At 46.9% G+C, this 18,421-nt stretch overlaps 1 protein-coding gene across 7 annotated transcripts in view; it reads right to left on the reverse strand.

The window, feature by feature from the left end:
* Positions 1 to 8,321: 8,321 nt before the first annotated feature.
* The window catches only part of PLPP4 (phospholipid phosphatase 4), a 154,160-nt gene continuing 144,060 nt past the window's right edge, over positions 8,322 to 18,421 (reverse strand). For 6 of the 7 annotated variants that reach the window (XM_037804583.1, XM_037804581.1, XM_037804580.1 and 3 more), the window contains one exon: positions 8,322 to 8,863. In XM_037804583.1, the coding sequence (XP_037660511.1) occupies positions 8,664 to 8,863 (200 nt within the window). In that variant the 3' untranslated portion in view covers positions 8,322 to 8,663. The remainder of the gene's footprint in view (positions 8,864 to 18,421) is intronic. The other variant, XM_037804586.1, reaches the window with a different exon arrangement.

Genomic DNA, 18,421 nt, shown 5'->3' on the forward strand with positions numbered 1-18,421 from the left:
AGGTATGAAATATTAATATAAACAAAAGCATGGATCAATCTCAAAAACAGAAAGAGGTCAGACACAACAGACCACACACTGCATGATTCCATTTGTCCAAAATCCTAAAAAAAAAGGCAAAACTTTAATTCCTGGCTGGGGCCAGGAATGGGGGTAGGGGAAGAAATGGAGAGCAAAGGGCAAAAGGAAACTTTTAGGAAGAGGGAACCATTCTATATCTTGATTGCAGTGGTGGTTACACCAGTATATGCAGTTACTGAAATTCAAAAAACTGTACAATTAACATAGGTGAAATTTATTCTATGCAAATAATAGTTTAATAAAAAGGAGGGCTGCACATACACACACATACATACTTTTGCTCCTGAGTGAAGAATGGACTGTGGGGTGGGGGGCAGGAGTGGCTGTGGGGGAACAGGAAGGAGGTTCTACAGAGTTTGGGATGGAGAGGGTGGTGGTGGGGACTAGCCTGGCGACAGTGAGGTTGGGGAGGCGTGAACAGGTTCCAGGCACATTTTAAGGTGGGGCCAAGAGGAATTGTTGACAATCGGATCAAGGGAGACTCCTAGGATTCCGGCTTAAGCAGGTGAGTGGATGATGGGCCCACTGTGAAATATCAACCAAACAGCAGACAATATCATGCTGACTGTGAAATATCAACCAAACAGCAGACAATATCATGCTGACTGTGAAATATCAACCAAACAGCAGACAATATTATCATTTCTCCAGACCCTGTCCCCCCCCCCCTGGTAGAAGTCACCCCAAGAACAGCCCTACGAAGCAGTCTCATCTCCATGATGTATGGCACAGAGAAAGGAAAGCAGAAGCAGCAGCTCCCAAACCTACCCCACTCTGGGAACCACTTGTGGGTGATCATTAATATGCAGATCCCCAGTCTGAGTGCAGGTGACCTGAGCACCGTATTTTGCGAAACTCTGCACGTGGAGGAAAGGGAACCATGTGCCCCAGTCACGGCACAGCGGACCGTCGAGGCTCTGTCTTAACCTGAAGCCACTGGGCTGGGTGAGCTTTGCATCCCAGCTGCACTTCTGAAGTGGTCCAGATACACAGGGTCAGCTCCCAGGACAGGTCCTCGGGTCGCCTCTGCAGACACACAGGGGAGACGGGCCCCAGCTATCAGAGAGGGAGCCCTTAGGTGATGCTGCCGCAGAGCTCTCCCAGCCTAAGCCTGTGCATGAGGGACCGGGAAGTCCTGGGGCGAGGCTGGGAATGCGCTGAGGTTGCATACAGGGCGAAGGGCACCCGGGCTGATGGGGTCGTTGTGCCTGGGAGACCCCGAATCACACAGTGCCACGAGAACATGGTACAGAGGGACGGTGTCCAGAGAGCTGGAGTGACACCCCCACAGCATGGCCAGCCCCTGTGGGAAGGGGTGCCGGGACTGTTTCCTTGGGGCTCTATCCATTGTTCTCTCTGCCTTTCCCTGTTGCTTCCCGTGAGAAACCGACCACAATTCAGGGTGACGGTCAGAGCGAAGGCGGTTCTGCCTGAGACACAAGTGCTGTTTTGTCATCTCAAACTGCTCCTGTGTCCCTTCACTTCTGCCCCGACCCACTCCCAGAATCCAGGCTCTCACGTCCAGTTTCCTTGTCACATGGCCTGGGGCCCTGCAGGCTCTGCCCGCTGAGATCCAGGGAGTTTTCTCCTGTTGACACCACTTTTCTGGAAAAGTCCCTCAGGTAGAACACACCATGCTTCACAGCACAGTGACAACTAAACAACAATACCAAGAGCTAACATTTACGGAGCACTTTCTATATGCCTCGCCTTGTGCTAAGCACTCTACACACTTTCCTCATTTAATCCCACCCCATCCCCCCCAAAACCACAGTTTACACATAAGTCACTGAGTCTTCAAAAGGTTTAGAACTTACCCAAGGAGGTGGCCCAGCTGGATCTGAAGCAAGTGCAGCTTTAAATCCACTCTAGACTGGTAAATGCATGGAATGTCATACACCTCGCTTACCAGGTAAACTCAAGAGGCAGCCCCGGCTTTGGTTTAACTTGTCCCCCTCTGAGCCACCAGCAGTGAGCAGTGAATTGGAGGCTTTTTCTTCAGCTCCAGGTGCAGATGCTGGGCCATCTGGACAGGCAAGGATGATCAGCTGAAGATCAGAATGTTCTACAAAGTCTGGTTCAAGCAGGCCCAGATGAGAGTTATAAACAGCTGCTTCAGACAATCTCCAGGGTGCTCGTGTGTGACATGCCATGTGGCGTGTGTATGCTAGGGGGCATCTGAATTCCATTCTCTAATAAGGCTGGGCTCAGTTTCCCCAAACCTCCTTGTCTGCAGCCAGTCTTGTCCCTCTCTGCACACACAGTGCCCTCTGGAGCTCAGTGCTAGCCTTTGCACCTGGTCACAGGTGAGGACAAGTGTTGCTTTGCCCAATTGTTTCCATGTGATCCGGACCATCCCACAGTCCTTAAGAGGCTCATAAGCCTTTGAATCTTTTCAGGGGTTTTCCTAATTTCCTGCTTTTCTCCAATGATTCAAGTGTCTGTCGGTTCCGCTGACCATCTTCTCACTGGGATTGGTGGAGTTTCTCCCCACCACTTATCTGAGGCCTCAAAGGAGTCCTGGTTTGGGGCTCCCTCTCCCTCCAACCCCGAAGCTGCTCTTCTTTTGCTTGGCTGCCACCGGGCTGTCCTCGCATGGCTGGTGACTGCTACAATATCTGACTTACTGTGAAAACCTCTCAAAGATTTTAATTCTTATAAAAAGCAACATAGTGAATTTTATAGTAATATGAATTCAACCACCTTGTGGTGCAAACTTGGGCTCCCTAAGAGGATAAACTGTGCAATCCCTTACAAGGAGCAGCAGCAATTAGTGGAGGGGTGATAATTCATTTAGGGCTTTAATACTTAATTACCATTAATGTCTTGCCGGAGAAGCTCTCCTTGCTTGTGTTAGAATGATCCTTTACCCTTCAGGGAGCTCTAAAATGCCAGGGTGCTTGCTCTATATGTGCTGCAGATATCCAGGATTTCTGCAATAATTACAACGGATGGCCCGATATCTCACCTTCTTGACCACTAACAGTCGATAAGGTCCTACGAGGTTGCTATTATGTCCCTTCTGCAGATGCAGACATTGAGGCTGGTGGGAATGGAGGATTTGCTCAAGATGAAGTGGCAAAGCTGTTAGCAGGAAGTGCTTCCCCCTCTCCCATGCTATCCCCGCAGTGCACAGAGGGTAGGAGACTACTGATGTCTGCGTGCATGTAGATGGATAAAGCGGGGGTTCAGCATCACAGCGTGTGAGGCCCCGAGGGGCATCTGTGACTGTGGTCTGTATCATTCAGGGAAACTTTCCTGGGCAAAGCAAGATGCGAACTGCATCAGAACCATCACGGGATTCACCCGTCCACAGCATACTTTGTGTTAGGATGTTACTCTCAGAGTTGTTGGTGGCACTGCTGTTCCTGGTCATTTATGGAAATCCACTAGCAGGAAGGAAGGACAGCATCACACCAGACACTAGTGCTAAAAGCTGTCAGAGAGGAACAAAAATGGGGGTGTTTCAGGGTCAGGTAGTTTCTTTGCTGCAGGACTTTTCAGAGCCTTTAATATGCTTTTGTGTATCTATAATCTCCAAGAGGGGAATTTAAAGTATGTTAAGCACACCCTTTCTTTATTTCATATTTTATTTTATTCTTTTGTTTTCACACATCCAGACCAGTTCTGCTTCTTTGAGAAACACTGGTGTATGGTCATCTCTTTTCTTCTTTACTCTCAAAGAGACTTTTGGAATTCTAGTTCTGAACTTCCTCTACTCCCCGGAGATCAGCAATGGTTCAAATTACATTGTTATTAATAATAATTGAGTGTGGACTCTTTTGTACAGGATGATTATGGCCATAGGTGATCGAAGCCATTTTTAAATGTTAACAGTTCTGCCTGACACAAGCAGGTATGCCACGTCCCCAAGCAAAGTCACGGCGAGAAGAGCTATCCCATGCCCATCAAAGTCCTAAAGGCGTAACACAAACAGCTAGGGCACAAATACTCCCCAAAGAAGCATTACATCTTTACAATTCATGGCAAAATTTACACTGAAATTGGCATTTCACTTTTTAAACTCAGGCAAGTGCTTTTTGTTTGTGTTAAACTGGAGGTGGAGAGCAAGATCCAAGCACATCAGGCCTTCCTTGTCTTAGGTGCTCAGCGCCTGGGTATTTGGGTTTGGTGTGTATCAGTGTTTGGGACCAATGGATGCTAAAGATTTAGGGAACATTCCAGCTTAGATGTCTACCGCTAGGAATTCTCTGGCATTCCCGGCTGGGGTTTGCAGGATGAGCAGGGCTAGTCTTTGAAGGGCCCAGTTTTGAAAGTTGGGGTGGAATTTTGAAGCCTGGTATCATCAACGCAATGCTCCCTAAACTTGGAAACTACCTTCCACGTCTGCAGAACTATCACTGAGACATTAAAATTCTTCTTTTCAGCTATAAGCAACAGAAAGCAACTGCGGTGGAAAAAAAAAGGATGCATTGGGAGGCTCCAAGGTGGTTCACAGAAATAAAGAGAGTTGAACAACTGTCTCAGGAAGCAGGAAAAGGGGGGGGGGGGGTGGAAGGGGCTAGGGATCCCCAGAAGTAGGATCTATGATTCACCTCCTCTAAGAGGCTGCCATTAAGGTGGCCCAGCTCTGTCCCACCTTCCAGGAGTGAGACTGAGATTGGCCCACCTAGACCAGGTGTCTCCCTTTGGTGGGGATTGGGCAGTGTGCTTTGTCAGCCATGGTCCCTGGGGGCCCCACCTCATGGGCAGAGATTTCTCCCTGTAAAGAGAGAGGCTGCCCAGGTGGGGTCAACTCCAGATGTAAGCAGGAAGCAAACATCCTCAAGTGTGACCCATTTCCACCGAACTGGAATGAGACGAAGCATGTCATTAGGGCTAAAGTAAAGAGAGATATGGGGATATGAGTTTAAAGAAAAGGACAGTGTCTTGAAAAAGGTAGAAGAGTTGCGGGAAAGAACATACCAGGACTCTCTGGGGTGACGCCGTGTACCTGGACAACAAGTTCCATGGCTTTAGAGAGAAATTCTTTACAAGGACAATCCAATGATTGATAGATGAGCCCACAATCTGCCCAAATTCTAACTCACCAAGAAGTCATGTGTTCCATAAGGAAGGGTACAAACAGCCTGTTATATTATAGTTTTTAAATAATATTATAGCATGTTTGTGTTTTAATTAAAGTAGGTGCTGTCACAGATGCTGCTAGTTGTCAACCAACCATCCCTCTTCCACTCTTTCCCCAAGCAGGCAGAATCCATCTCCTTCAAGAGACTGAAAATGTCAGACACTTACTCTTCCAGCCAACCCCCTCCACCTTACCCCTGGGGGTGGCGATGTGACACAGTTCTAGCCAATGTAGGTGAAGGGAATTTTGCTGGGGGCTCTGGAAAACATTTTTTTTCTCTGATAAACTCAAGTAGAGTTATCTCGCCACATGACCAGGTCCCTTTCTTCCTGCCCGTGAGCGTGAATAGATGAGGACGTGATTCTCGGGGGTGCTGCAGCTACCCTGTGACCAAGTGGAGAGTATCACTGACACACTGAAGATGGTGGAGCAAGAGGATGAAAGAGCCTGGGGTTCTTGAGACCACCTCCCTCTCAATTTCTTGTTATTTATAATAGTAAATCCCTATTGATTAAACTGCTTTCAGTTGGCTGTTCTGTTACTTACATCCTAAGGCATCTCAATGAAAACAGTTGGCAAATGTAAAGATCAAACCATTTCACATACACACACACACAATGCAGATTCTTAACTTCTCTTGAAAAACCACAAGCTCTGCAATGCTGGGCTTACTTTCCTTCCTGGCAATGACAACCCACAGCTGAAGAGGGCCAGCACCTTTGCCCAGGGGCATGTGCTCTTTAGTCCGCCATGGTCTCCACCATTCCCCATGACCACTGTCCCTGACTTGCCTCATTCTCACCATTCCTTTCCTGATCCCTTGAGGTATTTGGCTCTGCAACTGATAATCTCTAATTTGGTCCCTGAGCAGGTTCTCTCAGTGAAGGGTGGGCTCTGACTATCACTTCCTATAAAGTAAGTGCTGAAGATATTTATATGCTGGCAAGTTAGTTTCTTGTAAACAAGGCGAGCAGAGGGCCATTTTCCAGAACCCATCATCCCAAGGAGAACTGCCATCCTCCTGAGCTGGCAGTGCTGAGAAGAAACGGGCATCCCTACAGCCTTCCTTCCCCACCATACTCCACCTTCTCCCCAAGACGCTGCCATTTCCATATCATGAGGCCGTGCACAGAAACCACCACCACCCATTCTGTTTCCACAGGACCTGCACTGTGTGCAACCTGCTTTGCCAGAGAGACTGAATTACTAACCCCTCACATCCAGAAAAGATCAGCGGCTGGGGAACAAATGCCCTATCTGTGGCCACTGTATTGGTGCATTATGAGGTTGCATTTCTTTCACATGAATAGAGCATGAAATTAAAATACATGGATCCACACAATCACCTGCCTTTCCTGAGCTGCCTTACATGGTTAATTATGGCTCCTAAGGATCCTGCTCTAAGCTTCATGTTATTATGCCCTTTGTAATTTTAATTACATTTTAATCAAAGCTTTCCCATGGCCTGTCTTAGGACTTTCAACTTGATTATCAGCATTAACAGTACTTTGTTCTTTGTTACTTTGCCGAGTCCTCTCGGGCCATTTGTCTTTAAATGCAAGTATTCATATCGAATATACATTTCATGGTCCAGAGTTCTTGAGTCTTCATTAAATGACATATAACCCTCTCATCACTTCCGTCCCGCTTGCTATGGCCAGAGCTTTGGTAAGACTAGAACCAAAGAAGAAGGGCTAAATCAGGTTGTTTAGTAAGGTTGGCAAAGGATCTTTTTTCTACATTTTTATATTTGGCTTTATTTTTGAACACTATGGAATTTTTATTTAGATGACAATATTGTTTAACTTTCCATTTTTTCACAAATTTTACTCTGGAGTTAAGACTGTGTTTGGTGAATTGCTATGGTTTCCTTTTTAAAGTAATTCCCATTTGTTTTTAAAATTTTGCTAGTGTGCTGTTATTTTAAAAAAAATCGATTCAAACCCTCCCCTCCTCCACCTCCACACACAAGGCGCTCGCCGAGTGGCTCTGCTGGAGACTGAAGCCCATTTCGAAGGACCGCGGCTGTCGGGGGCTGCGCTGGGGGCTCATCTGACAAGGTCTGTAGGAGGTGGCAGCTGCTCTGCAGGGCCAAGCCCACAGCACGGGTGGCTGGTGGCCGATCAAAGTCGTCCTGCTGCCTCTTGCTGGCACTTCCAGGCCAGCACTGCTCAGCTGATGAGTTACACATCCACTCGGGTCTTTCAAACTGCAGTCTGTTATGCTCACTGCTGGAAGGTGACACTTGCTTGGACAACAAAGATACGTCACCTCGCAGCAGGCCCAGGAATCTGGACAATCACAAGGTGCATTCTTTCAGAACTGAATGAAGGGAATGCTCGCTGCTTCAAAAAGAACGAGCTGGGCAAGGAGTAACACTCTATACCCACCGACTGCATTTAAACAATGCAAAGAGCACATTCCCGGGTCTTTTTTTGGATGTACAACCAGAGCCCTGCCAGGCTGAAACTCTTCCTGCTGGATGGGAACAGGGAACTGGCTGTCACTTGAGAAACACTTGGCTAGAACAGAGCCCAGCAAAACTGCGCTCCTCCAGGGGATAAACGCTCCCAGTGCAGCTGTGCCTTACCTCCATGGACCTTGAGCGAGACACTCAGATTCTGCTGAGATGAGCCCAAGGCACTGATTTCCAGATCTGTGATTTCTTTACATCATTTCATGCAGGGGCCTCAAAACAGGGTGTTACAGATGTCTCTGTAAGAGGCCATCTACAGAACTAGCTCACAAACCTAGATGGGAAGTGTTGGAAGGATATTTTACCCACGAGCCCCCCAGACAACAGCAGTGACCTCCTCCCTTACCCTTGCACCCATTCATTTTACTTTCATTGCACCTGATGGAGATCTATGCATGATGTTATTCATCTCATTCCCTTTTAAGTTCAGTGACTCAAAATACCTGGGAATGCTAAGCCTACAGCTCTGAATTTCAACTCCATTTCAGAGACATGCTATAATAAGCCGAAGATTTTGAAAGCTTCCGAGCCTTCATCTCCAAGCCCAGCACCTGGAATAACATAGAGACAGAGCTGGCTTTGGGCCAGCCCCCCACACCTGTCCCATCTTGCGACACCCACTGCATCTCCGAATGAATTTTGCTGCACTGGACAGCCAAGACCAAGTCTTCCAGGTGGGAGATTTTATTATGTTTTACAACCATGAAAACATAGGAAGGTGGCTGTTACAGCAAACATTTTAGCTAGAGGAACTGGCTTAGCTACACCCGCCCTGCACCTGCAGCCACCTTCCACACGTCTCCCAGAGATGGTTCCTGGTGTCCTTCCCTTGCAAATACAAGAAAGTTGGAAGTAGACATTTAAAGTAGCAGGGACACGGTTGGCAAAACAGAAGCAGAAGAATAACTTTGAGAAACAACTGATGAAGAACGCACTACGGAAAACCTTTTGTGTTGTGTTACGATGTCGGTGGAAGGGTGTGTCCGGGGCTGAGTGTCCATCTGCCCACGATATTGGTCATACGGGGCCTTCGGTGATGCCCTCCAGGGGCAGGCTGGGCGCGCTGTCGGCTGTGGGCCTCTCGTCCTTCTTCAGCGAGGTGGGGACTCGGAGACTGACGTAGGGTTTATGACAAGCCATGTTGGCCAGAGGAGGGTAATGCTGTCTGTAGCAAATGTATGCGAAAATGAGGCCAATGACTCCGCCAACAAAAGAATCTAGGCAGGAAAGAGCAGAATGGGAGAAGGGTGTTATGATTCGTTCAAATGTGGCCCATGATCTTTTCCAGAAGGCATTTTTCCCACCTGCTCTGGTAAGTGGCCTGCTTATAGGGACCCCAGAAAGATTAAAGAATAGAAACCAAGCCAGAGGTACAAATCCTGATGGCCTCTGCAAACTGTCATCTTTTCTAGCTCCCAAACATTGCTGTTAAATGTGTACTTGATTCTCTCTCTTCTTTATTTTTTAACTCATACCTGAACATTGTATGAATTCAAATTTGTATCCCTGAATTCTTGATTTAAAATCAATTCTACTTCTGGAAGAAGAATTCAAGCCATCTCTATAGGATTTAAATACATGAGGGGGCTGTAATTTCTGTTTCTTCAGCAATTTCCCACTGTAGTCCACAACCAGATTGCTGGTGAGCCACAGAAACCCACTGGGCAGGCTGATCTCTGCCTCACAGTAAGTAATTTCCCAGGGATGAATCATAGACAAAGTGACTCAAACATTTTACTATCCACCAGGACTGGCAAACTTCGCAGATCTCTGGTAGGATATGCCCAACTCCTCCAAAGAGCTGCAGACCTCCCCAAGCTGGTGCTGGGGTGGGGGTGGGGGTGGCATCTGAAGATTAGACATTTGCATGCCCCACCATCATGGAGCAGACCCTCGTGCAGACCCAATAGAGACCCCATGAAGAGCCTGTGTTTAATGTGTGAGTGTGTGTGTGTGTGTGCACTTTAAACTGTGTCTACAGAATATTCTTACTCAAAGGGTTCTAGCACAATGGAGAACCTTCCCTAACAAATTCTTGCAGCAATGCAGAACGATTTGGGGGTTTCACTTTTACATATATTATTTTATAGCGTCTCACAAGCCTCCTACAGGCAGGTAGCATCAGTCCCATTTTAAAGAAGAAATTAAGGCTCTAAGATGCCAACCAGCCTCTCTGGCCACCCCGCTTATTAATGGCAGACTGTGGTTTGAGCCAGATTGAACCCAATTCTTCAGCTCTTGTGTTCCCTGGTGCTGTCTTTGAACCCTGGCCAGTTCACTCTGGGTTAACAGCCATGTGACTTTCTGTTGTCCCAGCTTTCAGAATGCAGCAGGCTGTGGGCTGAAAGGTGTATCCACCTGGGTTCAGGTGAGTGGCAAGTGCTGTCAGTGCTCCAAGTGGTGAGTTCCCAAACACTTTCCAGGAGGCAACACACCATGTTGTGGAAGACCTCAGTTTAAATCACAAGCTAATTCCCCTGTAGGTGAAAATTTGAGTGGCTGTCAAAGAAGAGGTATCTTTCAAGAAAACAGTTGCATGCTTAGGTATTTGCACCACGCTCATCAGTCTTTTGGGGATGGTGTAATAAGTATCCTGGCTCCATCTAGACCATTAGAATAATTTTTGAGGACAGGGACAATATTATTGCCTGCCATTATCTTTCATGGAATTGCTTCTTTCTTTAGCATTTTTATTAGGCTAAGAGGAAAACATAAAAAGTTCTATAATAAATGCTTTAAGCTCTTTTAAATAAATGTAATAATTTAGCATGTATAATTTTACTTGTATACAGTAGCAAAACAGTTAAAGAAGTTTAAATAAAAGAAAAGCTCTTTTAAATTAAACATTTCTGTGACGGGAGCAGAGCTGTTGATTGCAGGCAGACCAAAGTGCCCAGTCTGGTAAATGGAGCCTGGTCACAGCAGTTAATGATATTTATTCATGTGTGAATAGATGACATCATTCCCTTGCTTCAAAACATACACTGTTTTTTGAAAATCAAACCCCCCCATCCCATCTCCACCCACAGCCTTCAAGGCCACACACCTGACCCTGCTGTCCCTCCCAGACACCCTCATTCATCTGCCACAGCCATTGTCCTCTTTCTATTCCTCAAATACACCTTGAATCTTTCCCTTTCAGGGCACCACACATGCTGTTCCATCCCCTGGAATCCCTTCCCCTCACTCCCTTTCCTATTAAATTTCTATTCATCCTTTGAGCTCAACTCAAATTTACTGTGCAACAAAGCATCACCTGACCTCCAGAGGAGACCAGCTCTCCCAGGTACATTCTTTTTTTTTTTTATTAAGATTTATTCACATACCCCAGGTACATTCTTTAAAAGTCCCCTGTGCCATCAGAATGGCAAATAATGACAAACTGTGAATTGTTTATTCTTTAACACTGGATTCCAAACTCCAGGAGGGCAGGGGCCGCACCTGCCTTGGTGGCTGCAGATTCCACAACACGTTGCTCAGAGCTGATTTAAGTTCTTAAAGAAGCTGAATGAGTGAACAAGTGCACAATAATTCAGGATTAGATTCTGGTCGCTGTCTTACCTGACTCTGAGTGAGCCCCTTTCTGGGCTCTGTTATCTCATCAGTAACATAAGTACATTGAAAAGCACATGGCCACTGAGCTGCCTTCTGCCTTCCGATGCAAACGTTCCAGGACTTTGATCCTCTGGGTCAGCCCCCTGAGGCCAAGCACTCAGACTCTTTGGAAACTCTGCCAAGGCACATTTAGAACACAGGTCATTGTTTTAGTTTCCTACCTGCTAACAAATACAATGGAGTGGCTTAACAACAGGGATTTATTGGTTCAAGGTTTCAGAGGCTAGAAGGCTTGCTTCTTCCTGGGGTTAATTCTTCTGGCTGGCTGGCAATTCTTGGGGCTTCTCGGCTCTTCTGTCACATGGCAATGTATATGGCAAAGTCCTCTTTCTCCTCTGGGTTCCCTTGACTTCTGGCTTCGCTGCTCCCTGTGGCTTCTCTTTCTGACTTTCACTCTACTTATAGAAGATGCTAGTAATCTGGATTAAAGCTCAACCTGATTCAGCTGGACCATGCCTTAACTGAAGTAACATCTTGAAGAGAACCTATTTACAATGGGTCCACACCCAGCCTAATGCTGACCAAGCCCAAGAACACGTCCAAACTGGGGTACACAATTCAATGCACCACAATCATATCCTTGGTTAGGATAAAACATCACTTAGAAAGACAAGTTATTCTAACTGGTTATAGGGAGAGACTGAATAATTGTCTGTTTCCTCTCCATAAGAGCTCAAATCTGAATGTCTGACAAACACAGTGTGACTGTGTGGCGGCCATCTGGCAGAAAGGCAAGGAAAAATACCAGTGCCCACTCAGCCCTGATGAGTAGCCATCAGGGTGGGATGGAGGGGAGGAGGATCTGAGAGGCAGCAGTGAAACCCTGGATGCCATGGGCTAGGCATAAGACCCATGCCCACCCTTCCCAACCCCAAAGAAGAGCATGGGACCATATCTAGCCCCCACTCAATACTCCCCGCCTCCCACAAGAATCTTCCATGCCAAGGAATTCTTGGGCTATGACACTGACGTCTTTACCACGGCAAGTCACTTTGCCACTGTGAGCCTCAGTTTCCTTTTCTCTTAAACGGAGTCACCAATATCCAGCTCACTGGGCTCTGATGATGATTTAATGATACAGTGCTTCTCAAGGGTATGCCACAGATCAGACCACAAAATCAGAACTTAAAAAAAATAATAGCATCTAAAGTTAGGGTCCCTCTCGGCTATCTTGGCTGTCCCTCTTATATCCCACTCCAGGACCTCCTGGGCTTTCCATTCCTCCCCATCTTTCCTTGACACAGCAACTCAGCAGACCTCTTCAGCATGACTATACAATTTTTACCACCTGGTTGATTTTCACAGTATTTTAAATAAACTTCAAATAAACTCAAAAAGACTTATCACCAAGAAATCGGAAAACAATAGGTACCGTGAATTCTTGAGTGGGACCTCAAAGCACAACTAAGGCAATGAAATGGAGTTGCTCTGATGAAGAGGCTCTTCCTGTAGCTCGCGGCCACCAGCCAATACAATGTGCGAGGGCTTTTTCTAGTTCAAGGTCTTAGAGCAGCACTGCTGTTTTTTTTTTTCCTCTGACCCCAGGGCACAGCCCCATGAGGTGTTATTTTTATTAGCATCTGAAATGATCCATAGCATCTGCCTTTGAGCCAAACAGCCAATGTGACTTTCTATTTCCTGTGACAAGGTATTTCATTAGGTGGATCATTGACCAAAAGACATCAAACTATTCCAGGTATGTGATTTCCTAGACTGCCTGATTTAGCAGCATGAAAGGAGACAGTGATTCCTGCAAAGCTAAGTTTTCCCGTACGCCTGAAGAGTGGTATCTCGGAGGCCAGTGCGATGCTGTAGGAGTCACCAGAGGTAACAAGGGCAACGAAAGGCCAATGCAAGCTGCTGTCTCAGCAAAGTCACTCGGGGCCTTGCTTTTTAGAAAGGTGTTAAGCGAGATCTGAAAAGTGATTTACTTTATGGGGAGACTGTCATCAAGTGCCTCAAGTGGGCTGTTATTTTGATGAAACCACGTTAGCCTGCTGAGGGACCTGTGTTGACAGAAAAGAGGACAGGGGACAAGGAGGCCTTTATTGAGGCAAAATCCCACTTGGGATTGAATTCACCCCAAATATGATTACATGTGATTGAAGGGCTCCAATGGGAAACAGATGGATCTCAGTGTGCCTGGAACACAAAATATTGCTGTCTTAGCATTGATTTCATTCATTTGACATAGGTGAGGTGCACGCGTTATCAGATGTCAGGTTTGGCCCTAGGGTGAAAAGCCAAACAAAACAGACAAGCCCCTGCCTGATGACAAAAATGATGTTCAATAATGATGGCTCATCAGTGAACTGCGGTGATGTAAGCCCCCTTGAAGGAGAAGTGCAAGGGTCTGTGCGATTGCACAGCAGGGTGACCTGGCCTAGTCTGGTGAAGGAAGGTTCTAGGTTAAGTCCAGAAGGATAAGCAGGTGTTAACCAGAAGAAGTGGAGATGTGGTGGCAGGGAGGGAACCTGCAACTTTCCAGGCTTAGTGAATAGTACGCAAATTTGCAAATTTAAGAAGCTGAAAGATACCCTATCTTTTAACCAGGGGGGTGGTGTCTTTGTACGACTGTTAAGACACAAGCCAACCAGACATCTAATGTGGGGCAGAGAAAACTGTCTTCCAGGTCGTCTCTGGGGCTTGGCTGAGCCCTCGGTCTGGGTGAGGTCCCCCTTGCTCTCTGGGCTACCATCTGTGCATCCTTTAGCCTCACTCACACCACTCGGTGTTGTATCCTGTCTCCACATCTGTCTCTTCCCTAGACCACACCAGACCACTCTGCTCAATCAGGCAACTTAGGTTTGAAACTTCACCTGTAAAATGAGGACAACCCCACCCCATTCTCATGGGTCAAAGTATAGGAAAGCACCTCCCCTGGGCCTGTATGCCGAGATGCCTGGGTGGTGCTCATCTGCCCTGGCGTGGACGGGGCAGAAAGGCTTCAGAAGATGTCCTGTCAAATCCCCGGGAGAGATGCATCCCTAGCTGTCACCATGGCAACACCACCGAGCTGGCCTGACTCAAGATCACGTGTGCCTTGGGCTCCAAGACCCAAACAAGAGCAGCTCTGGCAACTCAACCACCCCATGGGATTATTTTTGTTCCTCTTTCCATTGATTCTACCATTAGCAAAACTTCCTGGTTTTATAACTTTGAGTTTCCACAAAAGAACTGATAAAGCGTGGGGGATGTGTGCTCTCCCGGGCAGGCTGTGAGCTGCTTCACTCCACACCAGGCCCCTGGCAGAGCACGTGCCTGGTACCCAGGCACAAGAGACATAATGAATGAACGAACGAAAGAATGAATCTTTCTTTAAAGTGTAATTTTCAAATTAATTTTTAAAAGAAAAGAATGCGCAAAGAACAAAGTTAATTTTAGTAAAGGCAGTGTAAAGGGAAAATTATACAAGTGAGAAAGGAAGATGATTTAGTAAAAACCATTCATTTAACACCTGCTATATTTATTGAGCACCTACTATATGCCAGGTGAACAAAAGAGATAAAAATCCATGCCCACATGGAGCTTATATTCTAGTGCAGAAGTCAGGAAACCATGTAAACCCATTTATTTACATATTCTACAGCTCTTTTGTGCTACAATGGCTGAGTTGAGTAGTTGTGACAGGGATCCTATGGCCCGCAAAGCCAAAAACATTTACTATCTAGCCGTCTATAGAAAGTTGACCTGTGTTCTAGTGGATAGGGACATGTACTAATGCAATACCTAAGAAATGACTTAGTTTGTGCGAAGATGATAAATGAACAAGGTGAGAGGAACAGGGGGTGTGGAGGATGGGTTGCAGTTTTAAAAGGTGTGGCTAGCACAAGAAGTCCTTGCCAGAAGGTAACACTTGAGCCAAGACTGGAGGAGGAGGGAAGGGACAGAGCCATGCCCGCATCTGGGATAAGAGCATTCCAAGCACACAAACTGCTTTGCCAGTGCAAAGGCCCTGAGGTGGGATGGGCCGGGTAGGTTCAAGAAATAGCAAGAATCCCAAGCAACTGGGGTAGCTTGAACAAGGAAGGGAGAAGTTAGAAAATAACATTCAAGAGGGACTGGGGTGGGGGTGGTGGAATCTTGTAGGCCATTTCAGGGCTTGGGTGTTGATGCTGAATAAAATGGGAAGTCACCGAGGATTTGGGCAAGAAGTGATGTGCTGAGTCACAGTTTTAAAGGTTCATTCTGGCTTCAGCAAGGGGAACAAAAGTGGAAGGAGGGTATTTTAGCTTTCCAGCTGCTTAAATCATGGGAATTTATTGGCTCACAGTTTTGAGGCTTGGATAAGTCCAAAATCAAGCTATCATCAAAGCCATGCTTTCTCCCAGAAGACTGTGGCGTTCTGGGCTTGGCTGCCGGCAATCCTTGGTCCTTGGCTTTTTTGTCACAGGACAATGCACATGGAGGTCTCCCCTGGCTTCTCCTTTCTCTTCCTGTTTCCACTGACTTCCAGCTTCATTATTTGACCCCACAATGTAACCAAATTCATGTTTTAACACATGGCTCTTTTCTGAATGCTGGAGTTTCACATACCTTGCATTTCACAGTTGTAATCCATGGTCAATGAATGCTTTCGTTCATGTCTTGATACTTGTCAAATCACTTTGCTATTTTCTTTGATAAAATACATTAAAAAGTTTTTTAAAAAGGGCTTTCTCCCTCTCTGTGGACTTCTTTATAAGCCTTTGGTAATAGGATTAAGACCCATCCTGATTCAGGTGGGCCACACCTTAACTGAAGCAACCTCATCAAAGGCCCTGTTTATAGAGTTCCCACTCATGGGATTGGATTAAAATGAAGAACCTATTTTTTCTGGGATGCACAGCTCCAACCCACCAGAGGGAGAGAGGCTTGGAAGCTTCTGCAATAGTCTGGGTGAGAAATCATGGTAGCTTGGCCCAGGGTGGGGAGAAGCAGTGGGATTCTGGAAATATCTTGAATGTAGAACCAACAGGAAAAACCAGAGAACACCATAGAAAGCTGAGGGGAGAAGGAGACCCCAGAGTAAAATGAAGTAAAGTTGTCAATGAGACTTGAGAGCAACCAACACCCATCTTCCCTGGGAGCTAAGCAATGGTGGAAAGACCCAGGGGCAGAGGGAAGAAGGTCCTGACGAAGAAAGCCTTTCTCTCTCTCTCTCTCTCTCTCTCTCTCTCTCTCTCTCTCTCTCTCTCGGACCAGCGCTCCCCATCCAGTAGTCTCTGAATGAAGGCAGAAGGGTGCCCTGGAGCTGCTCGCACCCTCCTGAGGTGATGTGGTGGGTTGCAGAGATGAGCAGACTCACATGCAAGCCAAGGCTCAGAGGTTCCCAAGAGGAGGCAGCGTTGTGGAGCTGGTGATAAATGTGTGTGTGCACCCTGCCACTGAGAGCAGTGACAGTGGGGGAAAGGTGAGGTGATAGCGGCTCACCTGGGACTGAGGATATCAGAAGGAGAATATCAGTGGTTTTGTTCTATGCAAGGCTAGTGGGTTTCTGTTGTGAACAAAAACATAGTTCCCTGGGCCCTTTTCCAGGTCGCTTCATTTAGAAATTCTAGAGATGGCTTTTGGCAGCCCCAGGGAGACCTGGTTAGCTGTGTGTGTGTGTGTGTGTGTGTGTGTGTGCGCGCGTGAGAGAGAGAGACAGAGAGAGAGACACACACAGAGACAAAAGGACACAGAGAGAAACAGAGACAAAGAGATACAGAGAGCGGAGGAGAAAGAGAGACAGAGAAAGGAGAGAGATAAAGAGATAGAGACAGAGGAAAGAAAGAGAGAGAGGAAGCAGAGAGGCAGAGAGAGAACTCACGAGTGAGCTGGAAATGCAGGAAGCCTTCAGGCCTGAAGAGATGACAGCGTTTCTCCTGAGGGAGCATACTGAGGCAGATGATTTTGCCATTTTGAGGCACAAGATTTTGGTGGCACATGCACAGTCCAGCACAGTATCCAGCCCCCAAACCGCCCCCATGTGCCAGGGTGATAATCTCCTCAAGTCTGATAACTACACATAAATTCACTTCGGATCCCAAACCACCACAACCCAGTCAGGGAAATGTGGCAAAGGGGCAGCGGCCATCTTGAAAACGCCAGCTGAGTCGAGTCAAGGCCCCGTCACTGGCAGGCACGTGCCAACTTCCAGCCCAGGGGTGTGAACTAGTGACCGTTCCTTCCTTGAGACCCTTTCTTCTGGATTACACTCAGAGGGACAGGCTCTTTCTTACAATGAACCACCACATGGGTACCCCAGGACTGCTTAAAATGACCTGCGATTAGGGAAACCACTGTTGGTTGAAAGGTTCGCCGACACATCCAGAGTCACCAAGGAAAGCCTGGATCCAGAAACGGACTAGGAGGGAGTGTTGGGTGGTGAGGCTCATTATTATGTCCAGCGATGTAGCAAACACCACATTCCTGTCATTCCCAGTTGTAACTGTCCCCTGACCGTAACCCTAAGCACACAAGATTGTTGGGTAGAGGCAGTGGCCAGACATGCTCTGCTTGTTTCCCCTAGCGTGAGAATTCCACAGGTCTTCACGCCAGAAAACACAGTTATCACAGAGGTGGGGCTCTTTGCAAGGCTGTGGGCTTTGCAGTTAGCATTATCAACCAAGTTCTCCAGCTTCTAATGGTCCTGAAGGCCAGCATGTCACGCGGACACAGGGAACATTCACCACATATAGATTTAGTATCGATCCTGCTGGCTTAATTTCTGGAGGCTCCTGCTAAATGTTTCCCTTGCTCCTTGCTTGGCCCTGGCCCCTGCCCCTGCATTGTTCCCAATGAACAAAACAACAGACTCATGTGCTGGGAGTGGAGCTGGGCAGGCAGAAAAGATCAGAGGAGCGCTGATAAGATAAAATGAGACAAAAAGCCATGATAGCGGAGAGATGAAGGCATGTGAGATCATAGGCTGCTTATTGGAGACGAACATATCATCAAGTCATTGAAAAAATGTCCACATGAGGCACAGTTACTTAAACCAAAACTGAGATGGAGCCATAAAAGCCTCATAATATTAATGTTGTTTAATGAAGTCTATAACGAGGGGAACTCGGGTTGCTGCTGCCTCTGGGGCTCCACGGGAATTTGTTGCATGATGGATGAACCCTGCCCATGGTCGCCGGGCAGCTCAGGTCACCAAAGAAAAGCAGTATGTTAATTATCTCCATCAGGTGCCC

The sequence above is a fragment of the Choloepus didactylus genome, chromosome 15 (assembly GCF_015220235.1).
Source record: "Choloepus didactylus isolate mChoDid1 chromosome 15, mChoDid1.pri, whole genome shotgun sequence".
In the NCBI taxonomy this organism is placed as follows: Eukaryota; Metazoa; Chordata; class Mammalia; order Pilosa; family Megalonychidae; genus Choloepus; species Choloepus didactylus.